This window comes from Argentina silus (assembly GCF_951799395.1).
Source record: "Argentina silus genome assembly, chromosome: 14".
Taxonomy (NCBI): Eukaryota; Metazoa; Chordata; class Actinopteri; order Argentiniformes; family Argentinidae; genus Argentina; species Argentina silus.
Window position 1 is genome coordinate 19,581,224 of NC_139668.1, and position 17,256 is coordinate 19,598,479.

The following is a 17,256-nucleotide window of genomic DNA, read 5'->3' on the forward strand; positions in this document are numbered from 1 at the left end:
CCGATAGGCCAACTGTTACATCAACTGTGGGAGGTCGTTTAGAATAATGGGTTCCAACACCTTCTGTGGTACATCCATCCTAGCGGTCGCCTATCGTAATCGGCTGGAGGGCTTTGGGCTTCTCTTCTCAAGGACCAGAGGCGGAGGCTGCTCGCCAGAGCAGTTGCAGACCAACACGACCAAGAACCCGCACCTTTCAACTGCAATCGCCTTGAGTTTTCTCGTCAGCGAATTGTGGAATCTTACTTTTACGCACGAACTTTGATTTTACGCATGAATACAAAGCCCGGGGTTTCGTTTAGCGGCCCGCGTGGCATTTGTTGGGCAACCTAAACCTGATCGCCCTTTCTTTCCTAATGTTGCTTGTTTTGTAGGCGCTTCTTCACCCTCCTCCTATCAGCTTTATGAGAAATAGAAGGTTTCTGCTGGACGACGAGGATAAAGGACAATCATTTCCAGCCAGGGCTTTCTTATCCATGTAGATGGTCAAGATAACGTAAGGAATTGTTGTCTCGTAAAAGCGTGAAGAAAGCAGGAATCGAAACGGAGTAAATGAAAACGAATGACCTGCAACTACAGAGGATTCAAGCATTAAACTCAAAGACGGGTTTGGGAAAATGTACAAGCACAGTACGAATTGACTGGCAAAAAAAACGAATTTGCCAAGTTGTGACGGTTACCTTAACTAAACCAAGACAGGAGGAAGAGGAAACCCGTGCGCAACTTTAGGTGGCGTTCATCGCGCTGTTGGAAGTGGACCGCGCGGAAAGACAGACAGGTGGAGAGGAAGTAAATCAGAGGCTAGTGTAATTATCAAACCCATCCCTCATTTCCATATCTAGTGTGAGTCTGCTGGACCTTAGCCAATCCCCCATCGAAAGGCACGAAGAGTCGTAACGCATTATCCTCCATCATAATTACTACAGCGACATGCGCAATCTGCACATGGGTAACACCAGCTAATATCCCTTATTTCACTGACCCGACTCTCTCTGACGGGTTCCATTCGTTGGCTGCCGATGTATCGGCGAAAGGCAGGAGCAATTCGCAGAGAACAAACAACATGTCCCGCCGCAAGCAAGCGAAACCGCAACATCTCAAGTCGGACGAAGAAACGTTGCAAACTGACGTCGCCTCAGAAAATGGTATGTGGGGGATTGTATGCCACCAAGTCTTTCCGGAGAGATTTTAGATTAGGCTAACTGTAACTTTTTTTTCCCTTATATTTTATTCATAGACTATAGCCTACTTCTTCATCAAATGAAATATTTCTTGATTAATTCCAATGATATTATCCATAGATATTTCGCATTTTAAAATCCCAGCGACCTTTGTTATGAATATAACAATAAGTCGCCTAATTTACTAGGCTATTTAATTGACTTTCCAAAGTTGTTCGTGCCTCAGAAGCGCATCACTTGATCCAGCCCATAGTTGTTGAATTGCATGATAATTATCTATGTCGTTTCTTTTACAATCTATCGGAAACTTTGTAGGCCTTTATTCCTACAATTATAAATTAAATGTCTGACATAAAGCCATAGGCTATTTTCATTAGTGTCTGTTGCCGGTGTGCCAAGCCTAGGCCTATATATTTTGTTTACCGGTATTTTGGTAACATTTGGCAACAAGCCTGTTAATGTTCCCAGAGTCCTGAAGGGTGTGAAGGTATCGAAGTATCCAAATAGCAAATAGCCTCTTCAGTTTGAAGGAATATTGAATACATCGCTTGTATCACTTAACCCCTGACAATGTTTCCATTGAATGATGCGTTATTACATCGGTTTGAATCTGTAATTACACACAGCCCCTGTCATGACATTGAATATAGGCAAATATTTCACCAAAAACTGCCAACTTATTCGGTGCGTAAAGTGGGCCTACTGTAGGTTACGACTCTATAATTTTAATGAAACATTATGGTAATTTCGCTTTAGGTTTAGGCCTAGGTCTACGTTTTGATTTGGATAAAGAAAATGTCTATGATAATGAAGATATCTTTGGCTTATTTTTTATAGACTAAAAGGTAAAGTATATGACAAGCTTTTAGGTTTTAACTTACACTTTAACTTGTACACTTGAAAGGGTAGTCTACTTCTTCACGGTCTTTAAACTTATGGTTGTTTATTAAATATACATTTTACCAAGGGTAGCCTAACGATCTCTCAATCCAATCCTCTCAATCTATTCTAAAGAGACTACATTGACTCGTTTATAGATTAATACAAAGCCTACAGTCAAACATTTCAATTTCATTCACCTCATATTTTTTGGTTGAAAAAGTTGTCTGCATCGTTTCACCCCAACGAATATGAAATAGGCATGTTCGATTTCTATAATATATCAATTTTGAAACAGCCAACTCTAGGATAGTATTTTACCACTTTACTTTAGAATATAAAAGGCAATCAATACAGTATGGTTTTCTGAAGATATTTTATTATTTAGAATAATTGTATTTTTCCACTCCAAAATCAAGGCCATTTTGATCTCTGAATTGTTTCTCTAGCCTTCTGACGTATACATCTTTTAGTTTTGTGTATAATCTATTATTTAAGCATGTTAATTATTATATTTTTTATGCTAAATCTTTCAGGCGTCCTCGCGTTGGCCTTCACGTAGGCCTAATGTTGTCCTCATAGACTATTCAGTTGTACAATTACATTTTCCTAAATGTCTACATCAATATCACATTTTCCTTTAAAAGAGAGGCCCAAAGCCATCAACATTCTTAGTTTTTCCTGGCCCCGAAATTAATCTTACTTTTAGATTAAATCATAGAACATAAATACACGAGGCACACTCATTTATATGAATGAATCAGCCTGATTTTGATGAATTTATCAACACACGTATATTCCACAGTTTTAAAGTTTCATGGTCTTCAAGCAGAAGCGAAATGAAGCAGCAAGTGCACAGATCTTGGACACACGTCGGTTAGTCAGAATCAACTCGTCAATTTCACGCTCCTGTTTATCAAAAATATCAAAAATATCAATTTTCTAATTTATCTCGCCTGTATGTATGCATTAATAGTTTTATTTTCTCCAATTCATATCTGTATTTATTTCTATTCAACATTTCAAATATTATAAACCGATCAATTATTCAATGTCACTTTTCTCGGGGTCTTCGTTCCTTGACCTGTATTGTTGTCAAACGTGGCACATTAGTACTTTTCTTGTGAGACGAGTGAAAAGGTGGGATTGCATTGAGTGCCAACAAAGCTCGTCTCCTGCCCCCCCCCGCCCCCCCGCCAGGCAGGGGGTGTGCTGGGAGATGGTCTTTGATTGAGCCGCTGACTTAACCTTTGTCCACATCACCCTGCAAGGGGCAAGTGTTGTGTGTCGAGATGATCATGCAATTAGTACATCGGCGCCATTGACCTCGGAAGCATAGACCACGGTTTCGAGAGGGCCTAGACGCTGTGTAGGCTGTTGTACATCTTGGTAAATAGTTTCTTTCAGTGTTACATTTATTTAAATTGCTGTACAAACCAAGCTGGCTAATACAAGCAAAAAACAATTGTGGCAATTCTATGTGCCTGCACAATGTTGTTCATTTAAGGCTGATCAGAGAGGTAAAACATGATGATATTATCCATTTGTGAAATATAGGCTAAATTTGTCACCAAAATTATAAATGTATTATGTGGAAGACGAGATGTTTTGTTTTGTTTTGCAGCAAATTATAGCGTTCAGATGACCAATTAATAGCATATTAAATGTTTGGCGTAGACAATCCAATGTTGTCAACATTGCCTTGCTTACTTGCTAGATGGCCTTCCATTGGTGATCTTGAGACCTCCCACTAAGATAAGCCAATGACACTGATTCTCTGTTCAACGACTCAAAGCTGTTTTTTGTTTGCCATGTTAGTATGAAAAACAGATTCTTTGTGTTGACCTGTTAGTAGTGGTGCAATTGTTGTGACAATCTATTGACTGTATGACAAACAGACAATAACTAGGACACACACTCACAGACACACACACACACACACACACACACACACACACACACACACACACACACACACACACACACACACACACACACACACACAGCAGCAGAGAGAGAGAGAGAGCGAGAGGGAGAGAGAGAATCAATTTTCAGAGCTGCTCTGCATGGGCGCCATCACAATTACCCTGCTTTTCTAAATCAGCCTTACAACATTTTAGCACAAAAAAATTAAGTCTCTTTGTAGTTGTTCCACAGTGACACCATGAAGGGGATCACATTCTTGTTGTTTACTTTTTCCACCATCAGAAGTTGGGGGGAAATTGGGGGAAATAGTAGCTTCAGTTGTTTTGAACAAACACTGAACCCCTAAGCAAAAACATCTACAATGTAGTTTTGCGGTATAATGGTTATTCTATTTATCCAAAGTGATGTTTCGACAGTTTTGATCATTGGCATCAAACACAATGAAACAGGGGTACATATTCAGAATTAGATGGCAGCTTTACAGGAATCCACTTTTGCATCATTGGCATTTTTGTCTTCTAATGACCTTACTGATTTATACAACAACAACAACAAAATGTCTCCCACTACGCCCATTGATCACAGTTGTTTCAGAAACATAGAGGGGGAACCAACTTAAATGTGAATGCAAGGGAAAAAGTGTCGTTTAGTCTGGAATAACAGCATCCCCCAGCTGGCCTCGTCTTCTGCCTGCTGACGTCTCACAGCTTGACCAGCTGCCATGGCGATGTCTATCTGGTTCTAGAATGACTCTGGGCTGGTTCTAGAATGACTCTGGGCTGGTTCTAGAATGACTCTGGGCTGGTTCTAGAATGACTGGGCTTTCGGAGGACAGCATTGCCAATCAACTCCATTGATTTGGGGCGTTTGGGAGAAGCTTAACGTCTAAAAGAGTGTCTTGTGTTCCCTTGGTTACTGCTCACACAGTAGAAGTAGACGTATGATTTTAGGCGTCATGTTGCCCCTTTACCTGTGCAGTGATTATGGAACGACTTTGCTGTTGCACATTGCATTACTTACTGCTTTGTAATTGCATTGTAATGGAGTTGTTGATTTGTGTTATTACACAAGTGAAATAAGGATCGTCCCGAACTCCCCTTTGTGTATAACACAAACCTCTCAAACCACTATTTTATCTCATTTATTTATTTTCAGTTCACAGAATGTTTTCTCATATGTATATGCAGAGCAAACACTGACAGTATGTTTGTATGTATCTTTGTATTTACTTATTACGTTTATTCGCCAGGGGCAATAAACTTCAAAAACATAAATCTCAGAAGCTGAGATCTGATGTGTGTTATCAGATGTAGCTACACAGCTAACTAGACTGCAGTGATTGGGCAGGCCAACGATAACCATTAGAAGGTGCAATTTAAGGGCTGTGGCTATACTCACTATTTCAACATTTCAAAAAGGCCATTTAACATTTTTCTCTAACAGACAACATACTGTCCAACATGCTGACATATTCGGGGGGCGCAAAACGTGTTGTGGAATAGTATTTAAATAGTATTTAAATAGTATTTTAATAGCATTTCAAATTCCTGTGCAAATGAGAGTGGATGATTGCAATTGGGAATCAAGATGAGTCAATCAGAGACCCAATTTGTCCTTAACAGACACAGCACTTGTACAGAATTGTATGAATGTATTGGAAATCAATGACCTCCATAGAAGCTGCCGAAACCACAATTGATAGGTCACACAATCTGATTGATTTCACACAAGAAAATAAGCAGCTGCAAACGAGTGGACTGAATATTGAGAAAAAAAAAACTGTGAAAACTATAGATTTTGTTTATCCTTCAAAATGTTGTCTCTTACTGTAATGAGTTACAGTCAGTCATGCTGGGGAATGTCTCACCAATAGCTTCTCTCTCTCTTTTTTCTTCCCCCTGTTTCTCTACGCAGCTCTGTCGGAGGGAATGGAGGAGGAGGAGGAGAACGTCAGCCGTGGGAGCAGCGAGGAAACGCACGTTTGTGAAAAGTGCTGTGCCGAGTTCTTCCGCTTTGCCGAACTGTGTGAGCATCAGAGTGGCTGCACCGAGACCGAGGACCCTCCGGTGCTCATCGTAAAGGAGGACGAGGGGATGCCCATAACGGAGGACACGTCCCCAGCCGGGCCTTCCCCAGCCCCCAGCGTGGCTCCCAGTCTGGCCCCCAGTGACTCAGCAGACGTCGAGTTCACAGACGCGGCCGGCCGTGACCTGGGAGCGGATAACGACAGCACGGATATCCTAGGAGAGATTAGCACCAACGCCGAAAGAGGGGCCGAGCCCATGGACGTCGAGGAGCGGTCCCAGCAGGACCTCCGCCTCCACCTCCACCTCCACCAACAACACCACCACCGACCTCCCAGCCCTCAGTCGACTGAGCCGCCCCCCTCTCAGACGTCCTCTGGTGTGACCTGCCACAGTATGCCCAGTAGCACCAACGTGACCCTGGAGATCCTCCACAACACTCGAGTAGCTGTGGCCCAGTTCTCCCAGGTCATCCACAGCGGTGGTGGCGGCGGTGGGGGTGGGAAGGCGGCTACATCGGCCATCCCCGTGATCCTGGAGCACCTGCTGGCTCTGCAGCAGCAACAGGTCCACCAGCTGCAGCTCATCGAGCAGATCCGCAGCCAGGTGGCCGTCATAAACAGACAGCCCACGCAAACAGCACTAAACCCGGTCTCCAGGGCCCTGTCGCTGGCCCCCAACCCCTTCCCGTCCCAGGGTCTCGTCGCACCCTCCGTCCTCCCGCTGTCGGGGACCATGCCCTCAGCCGTTAACGGACAGGCCGCCTCTGTGTCGTTGGCGTCCATGCTCGAGAGGTCGCAGACGCTCTCCTCCTCGCAGTCTGAATGCGGTCAGACCAGCACGAGGGACATCAGGTGTACCTCGGCCTCCTCTGACTACCGCTCCCCCCCTCCCCCGTCTAAGTATAGCAGCATGTCCACCATACTGAACCCCTACACGGGTAACACACACAGCACGAGTGTCAGCTGCACTCAGACATCACTCAGATCCACCTCCAGCCCCGTCCGGCTGTCCCTGGGGCAGAGCGGTATCCTCCTCAGCCCCCCCTCCTCATCCAGCCTGCCGTTCCTACCTCACAGCCCCCCCAGTCCCCCCAGCAGCAGCAGCAGCAGCAGCACCGTCATCTTCCCCAACCCGCTCGCCAGCATCACAGCCGCGGCCGATGCGCTGGACCCCCTCGCAGCCCTCATCAAGCAACACCGGAAGGGCAAGCTGCCCAACGTGTCCATGTTCGACACCAAGCCCGGTCCGGAGGAGCCGTTCTTTAAGCACAAGTGCCGGTTCTGCGCCAAAGTGTTTGGCAGCGACAGCGCCCTACAGATCCACCTGCGCTCGCACACCGGGGAGAGGCCCTTCAAGTGCAACATCTGCGGGAACCGCTTCTCCACGAAGGGGAACCTAAAAGTCCACTTCCAGAGACACAAAGAGAAGTACCCCCACGTTCAGATGAATCCTTACCCCGTGCCGGAATACTTGGATAACGTGCCAACGAGCTCCGGGATTCCCTACGGGATGTCGTTCCCTCCGGAGAAACCGGGCGCCACGTGGCTGGATAGCAAACCTGTTCTTGCCACACTGCCCACCTCTATGGGTCTGCAGCTTCCCTCCGCTCTCTCCGGAACGGGGAGCTCAATAGGTGGCTCGTTGAGTGTCACGCCGTCCATCAAATCTCCATATAGGCCCTCCCCCGCCTCCAGCGAATGTCTGTCTATATCACCGGACACCATGAGCAACGAACCCATCCTTCCTAATGCCTCAGAGCCACCGCAGTCACACCAGGAGAGGGGAGTCTCGCATGTACTGAAAGCAGAGATCCAACTGCCTCAAAACTGCATCGCCAAACCAAGGGCGACTCCACCAGCCACCGTGGCAAACAGCGCAGCCATGACAAACAATGTGTCCATCACAACCACCCCCACCACCCCCCCCACCCCCACCCCCACCACACCAGAGCCCAGTGCTCCGACGTCCCCCGTCCTCAACCCCGTCACCTCACCCCACCTGCTGGCCTCCTCGACGGACCCGTTCCAGGTCGACTTCCCGTTCGGCGGCCTCCTGCAGACGTCGGAGACCTCGAAGCTCCAACAGCTGGTGGAGAACATAGACAAAAAGATTACGGACCCCAACCAATGCCTCCTCTGCCACCGCGTCCTCAGCTGCCAGAGCGCCCTGAAGATGCACTACCGCGTCCACACTGGGGAGAGGCCTTTCAAATGCAGGGTGTGCGGGAGAGCGTTCACCACCAAAGGCAACCTGAAGACCCACATCAGCGTCCACAGAGCGAACCCGCCCCTCCGGGTGCAGCACTCGTGTCCCATCTGCCAGAAGAAGTTCACGAATGCGGTGGTGCTGCAGCAACACGTCCACATGCACATGGGCGGTCAGCTCCCCGACTCGCCTCTCCTGACGGACGGCTGCGCGCCGCGGGGCTCCATAGACGCCGACCTCCCCTTAGACCAGGGGAACTTCGACAGCCTGAGCAACTACGAAAACGACTTAATGTGCGATGACAACTCCATGGGCGAGGAGGAAGACGGGGAGGTGGATGATGGTGACGAAGAGGAGGTGGAGGAGGACGAGACCGAAAACATGGAAGGGGGGGGTTTCGATCCCTTCAAACCCCTGATTTCTTCCCCCTGTTCCCCTCCTCGATCGTCTGCCGTTGTGTCCGGCATCGCTGCCCTGGAGAACCAGATGAGAATGATTGACTCCAGCGTTGGCCTGAACCACTCCTTTGGGCTGAAGTCCATCATGAATGGGTTTATGGACAGAGAACGCTCTGCCCTCGGCTCCTCCTCGACAGTGATAGACGTGGAGATGGAGAATCACAAGGCGGTCAGCCCAGCCGTGTCTGAATCCTCCACCTCCACCTCCACCTCCACCTCCATGCCTGTCCCTGCGTCCCCAGCACGGAGCCTCCCCGAGGGCCACCACCACCACCACCACCACCACCACCACCACCACAGGTCACCGTCTGCCAACCACAGGACAGAGTCCCAGGAGATGACAGCCTCAGTGAAGAGGGAGAGGTCCGATTCCCCCAACCCAGCGACGCTGGAAAATGGCGTACCCCAGGAGCTTAGGGGGACTCTGTCTAATAAGCCCTGTGTGAAGGAGGAGAGCCCCTTCAGTATGCTGTTCCTGGGCAGAGAACGTGGTAAGATACGGTAACAATATCTATTGTATTGATGATAAAAAAAAAAAAAATATGTATTGATAATATACGTTGTCTTTAAGATGAATCAGTGTGATGAAGTCACTTTTTATAACGTTTTATAGAACTTCATTCATATAGTCGCTAATTGAAAAAGTGTGTATTTTTTCTACCTGACTCTCTAGATGTAGATCAGAGGAGGCTGGTGGAGGTAGAAATCGGAGGATGGGCTCATTGTATTGCTTGGAATGGAATGAGGAATGGTATGCATTACATTGAGTATTTAAACCTCCACCAGCCTCCCCAGATGTAGACGGGGTGAGACTTCTGTTACCCCCCCCCCCGTTCTCGCTGTTAACCCCCCCCCCCACCCTTCTCGCTGTTAACTCCCTCACCTCACTTCTGTTTCCAGGTGGCAGCCAGCATGTGCCCAACATGGCTACCAGCTCTGCGCAGGGCGTGATTAAAACAGAAGTAAACGGACATCACAACCAACCAATCCTACTCAACGAGCGGCTGCACAGCCTCCCGTTCAGCCTCCAGATGCCAGCGGCTCCTCCACCGCTGGGGGGCCCAGGACTGACCTCTCTGCTCGGGCCCCCTCTACCCCGCCGGACCCCTAAGCAGCACAACTGCCACGCGTGTGGGAAGAACTTCTCCTCAGCCAGCGCCCTGCAGATCCACGAGCGCACGCACACGGGGGAGAAACCCTTCGGCTGTTCCATCTGCGGCAGGGCCTTCACCACGAAAGGGAACCTGAAGGTACGGTGCTGGCCAGGGCATGCTCCTCTTGGGATCATGGATTGAATTACAGGGGGGTTTAGGGGGGGGACCAAGCACCCCCATAACAAATCAGCCCCCCCCCCCCCCACATGAGAATTTAAATATCAATATACCCCCGCCTCCAAAAGTCAAAATGATCTTGTTTGCCCCCCCCCCCCCCCCCCCCCCTCCAAGAGTTGTTGGCCACCCCAACAGGATCAATGTGTAATTCGAATCCTGCTTGGAATTAAAACCAGTCATGTGCAATTTTAGAATGTTTTCTGCTTAAAGATGAGTGGGGCTCTAAAATCTCATTTTTTAATTTATCCATTCCCCCTCCTCTTCCTCTTCCTCTTCATCCTCCTCTTTAGGTCCACATGGGCACCCACATGTGGAACAACGCTCCCGCGCGGAGAGGCCGCCGTCTCTCCATAGAGAACCCCATGGCCTTGCTGGGCGGAGACGCCATGAAGTTCGGAGAGATGTTCCAGAAGGATCTGGCCGCCAGGGCCATGAATGTGGACCCGGGGTTCTGGAACCGGTACGCTGCAGCTATCACCAACGGCCTGGCCATGAAGAACAATGAGATCTCAGTGATCCAGAACGGTGGGCTCCCCCAGATCCACGCCATGAGCACGGGCAGGGACAGAGGAGTGAACGTCGGAGGCAGCCCACCCATGACCGGCCTGGGGAAGGCAGGCATGGAGCTGGGGGTGAACCGGCACTTTTCCATGTTGATCGACGACAGTAAAGAGATTGGGATCAATTGAAATAAGTGGGACAGATTGACGAGGAGGGATACATTATGCAAACCATGTAGAGAGATAAAAACCATTGATTTATTTGTAAAAAAAAAAAAAAAGACAGAAGAGAAGAGAAAAACATGTTGGACTCTTATGTATTATATTATATACAGAAAAAAACAACTTTTTATTCGTTCACAGAGCTCTAGTATTCATGTGTTGTTCTATTTTACTGTCATTTTTAAAATGTTGTCACGGGAACCGTCGTTTCACCTGTTCCTCGGAATGTCGGTGGTGCTCTCTGGAGAGACATAGGCTAAACTGTTCAACTGTTACTTTGAAAAAGGGAAAATGTAATATAAAAGATGCAAAGAGAAGAGGAATCGGTTAACTCTGCTGACCACTGCTGCTAGTTGGTGCAAAGCACAATAAATGTCTTTATTACAAGGCCTCACATGTACGTACTGTATTTGCAAAGTGTGCTCTAGAAGTTACAGACACGTGTTGGTATGGCAACCAGGGTTGGGGTCAATTCCATTTCGATTCAGTCAATTCAGGAAGTAAACTGAAATTCCAATTCCAATTCCAAAGGTCCTCTACACTTTTCAATGGTGACAATTTTGAATTGGAAATGACATTTCAGCTAACCTCTTGAATTGACCGGATTGAAATGGAATTTTTGACCCCAACGCTGACAGCAACAATATTTGCTTTCATTCTAGATGCAACAAAATGATTGGGAGGAATTAAAATCTAGAATTAACAACAACAACAACAACAACAACAACACACACACACACACACACACACACACACACACACACACACACACACACACACACACACACACACACACACACACACACGGTATGAATGCTCTGTTTACTACCTCGTCTGGTTTGACAGTCTAACGGGATTTGAATAAGATTCAACTTCAGCTTGTGAACACCTGCACCAATAAACAATGTCACAAAACAAACTGCACAAGGGCGTTCGCCTGAAGAAGACTGAGCACCTGTGCAACCCTACAGATGGACAATCATTCGAGGAACATCTTGAAATTTGTTGCAACTTGAATTGCCTCCCCATGATCTGCCTTTGCTGGACTTTACTCTTGACCATGGGCCTGCTAAGCTTCACGCCAGCCAGCGAGCTCTTGTAAGTTGTTTTCTCTGCAAGTTGAGGCTTCACTAGGATCAGGCCCTTGGTGTAAACATGAGGAAGGAGGAGCTTACATCAGCAGGAGTGTGTTGCTTTATTAAAACAATGTTTCATCGCCATGTTTTTGTTGCCCTTTAGCATTTGACCTCGTCCCAGAAGAACTGTTGTTTTTAGATCTATATTAATGCACAGGGGAGGTGTTACACACAGGGGAGGTGTTACACACTTGGATCATAGAGACATGCCTCTCCTCTGCATGAGGGTTGGACACATGAGAGGCTGGTGGAGGTAGAAATCGGAGGATGGGCTCATTGTAATGCATGGAATGGAATCAGGAATGGTACCATACACGTGTGTTTGATACCATTCCCCATTGCGTTCCATGCATTATAATGAGCCCATCCTCCGATTTCTACCTCCACCAGCCTCCCCTGGTTAGACACTAGTTTTCTATAGTGCACCATGAGCAAGGGGACCTACCAAGCAATGGAAATGACCCCCATCATGACACTCTCAACAAATATTTTTATAAGTAGGCCTACTAGGCCTATCTACTGAATGAAAATAATGTATTTGTGTAGTTTACAATATTTCATCTAAATAAATATTTACAAAGTGAGATAATTGTGTTTTCTTTTTTTATATGATAATATTAAATTTCCGCACATGGACAGACATGCGTCCGTCCCTTTCTAACTCGATGTGGTTGAATCAAGCAGAGTTCGCAGGTTTTCTGTCGGAGCGTCAACACCGGGGACCGTGACGTCATGCCGCGTACGGTCCAGCCAAGATGGCTGACAGCATCCCGTTAAACCCGGTGCGGAAGAACTCGAAAAAAATAGCTTATTACAACGCGGCGAGACATTCCAGGTACTGAAACAAACGGCTTATTCCTTTGCTCAATGACCCGATACGTAGTTTTGAAAGACACACTTTGATGTGAGTTGTTTTGGTGACATTGTAGTTCGGATGTGTTGCTGTAGTGTTGCGTTGCTGTCACAGGCTGTTTCTCTCACAGCTGTTTCACACCCACATATCGAGGCAGGCACTGCGAGCTACGGCTCTCATAGATTCACATTAACTTAGGAAGCCTGTTTAACCGTGGACAGTTACTGTAATGTGATCACCACCAGAGTAACTCCTGAATCCATGGCTCTGTTCTGCCTCTGTTGTCGTTGAACAGTCCCACGCCTCGGCGCGCTGCGTCACACCACATGACCAGAGGCACAGGGCTGTTTTCACGCTGCTGGTTGTGATCGGTGGGTAATTGTCAAACAAGCGGTCCATAAATCCACCATTTCAAGAGGTTATTCACGATTCGTAAAGGGTAACTACGTAGCCTTGCAGAACTACGTCTGATCTGGCGGGCAGGATCGGGCTGCTGGAATCAGCAGAGACGGAGTAGGAAGTGAATGAAGCGAGACAGTTTGTCCAGAACTTATCTGTGCGTCTTTGCTCTGATGTGGTCTCGAAGGTTGTCCGATCTGGGGCTTTTCCACACTACAGGGCCGACCTGAACCGTACTGTACTGTGCTGCTAGGACATTTCCCTTTGACATGGTCCTTTCAGCACTGTTTCAGCAACTATGGTGGAGGATGTGTAAACAGGCCAAGCCCAGTATATATAGTATACAGCACAGTTTTGTGTCTGTGGGTGCAGGTTTAGAATAAGCCCCACTGCTTTCTTACACCACACACACACACACACACACACACACACATCCACATCTGTTTAGCTTGCACTGCTCCCCTGTAGGATCATCTTGCTAGCCAGAAAGTGATTGCAGCCAGGGCAGAATTGTCTACAGTAGACACGTACTTCCACAGTATGGTATTAGAGGTTCTGAGGCGCAGCAGCAGCATCAATTCAATTCCACTGCATTGATGATAAATGCTAAGTGGGATCCTTGCTTGGGACGGCCCGACTCTGACCTCACCCCATTGAAGTTGACATTTAAAACTGTTAAGGTTAGGGTTTAGGGTAGGGTCTTCCCAAGGATCCCACTTAGCCTCTAGCCTACCAATCGAGCCCCACAGGACCTCACACGTGTACGAATGAAGCCCTTACATGTTTCTATGATCGGGAGAATTACTGTAGCAGGGAATCTCCCTGGTTTATCACATGGTGCTGGCTTCTGCCTTGGCACATTACCCTGTCCTCCCCGCTGAGCTTAAACGCACCAAGTGCTGCTGTACGGTGGGTTCTCCTAAGCCTGTAATCCTGCAGTCCTAAGCCCCTCCATCTGCCCTCCCCTCCCCTCCCCGTCCGCCCTCCTATCTTTTACAACTACCAACCCTACATTTCCATCATCAATCATTTGAGGCTTTTTTGTTGTTGTTGTTGTTGCTCGTTTTGGCGTATTTATGGAAGGAATTAAAAGATTCATCGATGGATGCTGTGCCAGAATATTCCGCATCAGCGACACCGACGTTTGTCTCAGCGTTCAGATCCTCAGACTCCTCCGCGTTGACGCAGGGGAAACAATATCGCTTTGTTTTGACAGGGAAACACTAAGGGAACGCGCCTGACCAGCAAGCCGATGTTGAATTACCAGATGAGTTAACACTTGTTTGAGCTTAAGGTCAGGGGCAGTTTTAGGTTTTGACCTAGTCCGGCTGCCCGTGGGATGCTGGTCAGGGGAAATCATCCCTGTTTTGATAATGCAGGCTATAGAAATTGGGTAAGCCTGCTGTATATGGTTACTTATCTTATGCCAGATGGGCTATTGTGTTCTGCAAGTTTTCATGGTTTCTTTATCATTCGGTGGATTATCAATGATGCCTTAGTTATCCTGAATGGGGTCAATTATCATTCCAGGAAAGAGGCTGTGAGGCTAATCTGTTTTAGGAAAGATCTAATTGCAGAAATTGAATAACTTACCTATGGAATGGCATGAAAGCAGAGAGGGAACCGGCCTGGGCTGTGCAGTAACCAGGGGAGATGCTCTTGTCTTCTATTCACCGGGATAGTGTTAGCAGTGGAGGCTGGTGGAGGTAGAAATCGGAGGACGGGGCGCATTGTAATGCATGGAACGGAATGAGGAATGGTATCAAGCACGTGTTTGACACCATTCCGTATCCCGTTCCATGCGTTACAACGAGCCCGTCCTCCGATTTGTGCCTCCACCAGCCTCCCCTGGGTGTTAGTGAATCTGATACCCTCAGAGGGACTTGAGGGTATCGTTGCAGTGGAGGAACTGTCACAGTTTGGCTGTGTTGCATTGGAGAGCTGTGGTCTGCCTCCTTCAAAGATGGAGGTCGGCTAAGAACAGAATGTGCAATGTGTTCTCTCAACCAGGCAGGCAGGCAGACAGACAGACAGGCAGGCAGGCAGACAGACAGACAGACAGATTCGTCAAGCAACATTGGCAGGCTGTCCTTTTACTCACCTGCTACTGTGCTGTAGTACTGTAACTAGATCTGCTCCACATTCCTTAGAAAGTCGCCATGAATAAGACATAAGTGTGTGTTTCCTGCCTGTCTGGATCTAGGCTGGTAAAACTGTTAACTTCAGTAGTGGTGTACTTCAGGATAGTACAGGTGTGGATGGTGAGGTGTACTTCAGGATAGTACAGGTGTGGATGGTGAGGTGTACTTCAGGATAGTACAGGTGTGAATGGGGAGGTGTACTTCAGACTAGTACAGGTGTGAATGGTGAGGTGTACTTCAGGATAGTACAGGTGTGAATGGTGAGGTGTACTTCAGGATAGTACAGGTGTGGATGGGGAGGTGTACTTCAGGATAGTACAGGTGTGGATGGGGAGGTGTACTTCAGGATAGTACAGGTGTGGATGGGGAGGTGTACTTCAGGATAGTACAGGTGTGGATGGGGAGGTGTACTTCAGGATAGTACAGGTGTGAATGGTGAGGTGTACTTCAGGATAGTACAGGTGTGGATGGTGAGGTGTACTTCAGGCTAGTACAGGTGTGGATGGTGAGGTGTACTTCAGGCTAGTACAGATGTGAATGGTGGGGTGGATGGTGGGGTGAATGGTGAGGTGAATAGTGGGATGTACTTTAGGGCAAACCGTTCGGAGGAACAGAGCCAACGGACCACTCCTTTGGCTTTAGGCTGTTCTTCATTCTCTCTTGCATGCCTACGTCTGTGATATTTAGCCGACATCGGGATAGGTCTATTATTATTACGCCTCGATGCCTTGTGAACAGCACTATTTCCATGCACTGATAGGCTATTCTTCCAGTAGCCTCCAATTCCATGCTGTTTGTCATGAGAACACTGTGACCCCTGTGGAATCAATGTTCTGTAGGTCAAATGCCGTGGAGTTTGAGGAAAGTCAGACAGATGGCAATTAAATACATTGAACCTGCGCTGTTTATCAGAGTGCTAGTGGACACGGAAACCAACTGACGCATGTGAGTGTTCCACTGCTTTAGGGTTGAAATCAATAACGATCCCCAATCCTGATAGGCCGCTGTTGTTGTCGGGGTAAACAACCGGCTAGTTCCCCCCCCTCCCCCAAGTTTTGTAACTTTCGTAAATGAGTTCCGTGTTAAAGGGACACTTCGCAATTTTGTAACCTCTCATTCAATATCTTCAGCACCGTACTAGTGTCTACATGTGCTGGAGATGAGGAATATGGTGCCAAACCAGATGCCAAACGTCTGTCTTCTACACAGACTTTAAGCCCACAGTATTCACCTGTGGCTTTACTTGTTTAGCCTAGACAGCACTGAACAGTACAGAGCTTTACCCACAACAGGGCCGACCTGAACCCTGCCGTGCCGGCTCCGATATGCTCCTTTCACATTGGTGCAACTGTGGTGGATGGGTGACCAGGCCAGCCCGGGTGGGTGACCAGGCCGGCCCGGCTTTGCCCGGCTCAGCTCTGTTCGGCTCGGCTCGGCTCGGCTGTGTGAATGAGATTCCCTGTGTGTGTGGCATCGTTGTTGTTTTCATTGCAGGCGTGTTAGGATCTGTGCCACTGCCTGCTGTGTCTGTCCCTCACCTGTCCAGGTACCTGGGGAGGGGAGGCTGGGGGAGGTAGAAATCGGAGGACGGGCTCATTGTAATGCATGGAACGGACTGAGGAATGGTATCAAACACACGTTTGGTACCATTTCCCATTCAATACCATTCCTCATTCCATTCCATGCATTTACAATGAGCCCATCCTCCGATTCCTACCTCCGCCAGCCTCCACCTGCTCTGCTGTGTCACAGTGCGGTGAGCCTCCTCCTCTGCCTCTCCAGGTGCCCTCTAGAGGATGAGCCCTCCAACCTGGACGAGATGCCTTTGATGATGTCTGAGGAAGGCTTTGAGAACGACGAGAGCGACTACCAGACCCTTCCCCGTGCCAGGGTGAGCCACAGGCAGCGCGGCCTGGGCTGGTTCCTCCTCGGGGGATGGAGGGTTCTCTGTGGCAGGTCAGTGGAGGAGAACCATCGCAGCACGTTTACGGTTCCCCC

At 47.9% G+C, this 17,256-nt stretch overlaps 2 protein-coding genes across 2 annotated transcripts in view; both read left to right on the plus strand.

Annotated features, from left to right (window-relative positions):
* Positions 1-1,063: 1,063 nt before the first annotated feature.
* On the plus strand, positions 1,064-11,056 carry LOC310814757 (sal-like protein 3; the record flags this gene model as incomplete). Its single annotated transcript, XM_083684257.1, has 4 exons — positions 1,064-1,145; positions 5,901-9,025; positions 9,708-9,926; positions 10,298-11,056. The coding sequence occupies 4 exons, from the start codon at positions 1,064-1,066 to the stop codon at positions 10,694-10,696; spliced, it is 3,825 nt and encodes a 1,274-aa protein (XP_083540383.1). The 3' UTR covers positions 10,697-11,056.
* Positions 11,057-12,612: 1,556 nt separating this feature from the next.
* Positions 12,613-17,256, plus strand: part of atp9b (ATPase phospholipid transporting 9B) — a gene marked incomplete at its 3' end in the record, with an annotated part of 37,498 nt that continues 32,854 nt past the window's right edge. Inside the window, exons 1-2 of the mRNA XM_083684258.1 lie at positions 12,613-12,700; positions 17,041-17,214. Of these exons, the coding sequence (XP_083540384.1) occupies positions 12,621-12,700; positions 17,041-17,214 (254 nt within the window). The 5' untranslated portion in view covers positions 12,613-12,620. The remainder of the gene's footprint in view (positions 12,701-17,040; positions 17,215-17,256) is intronic.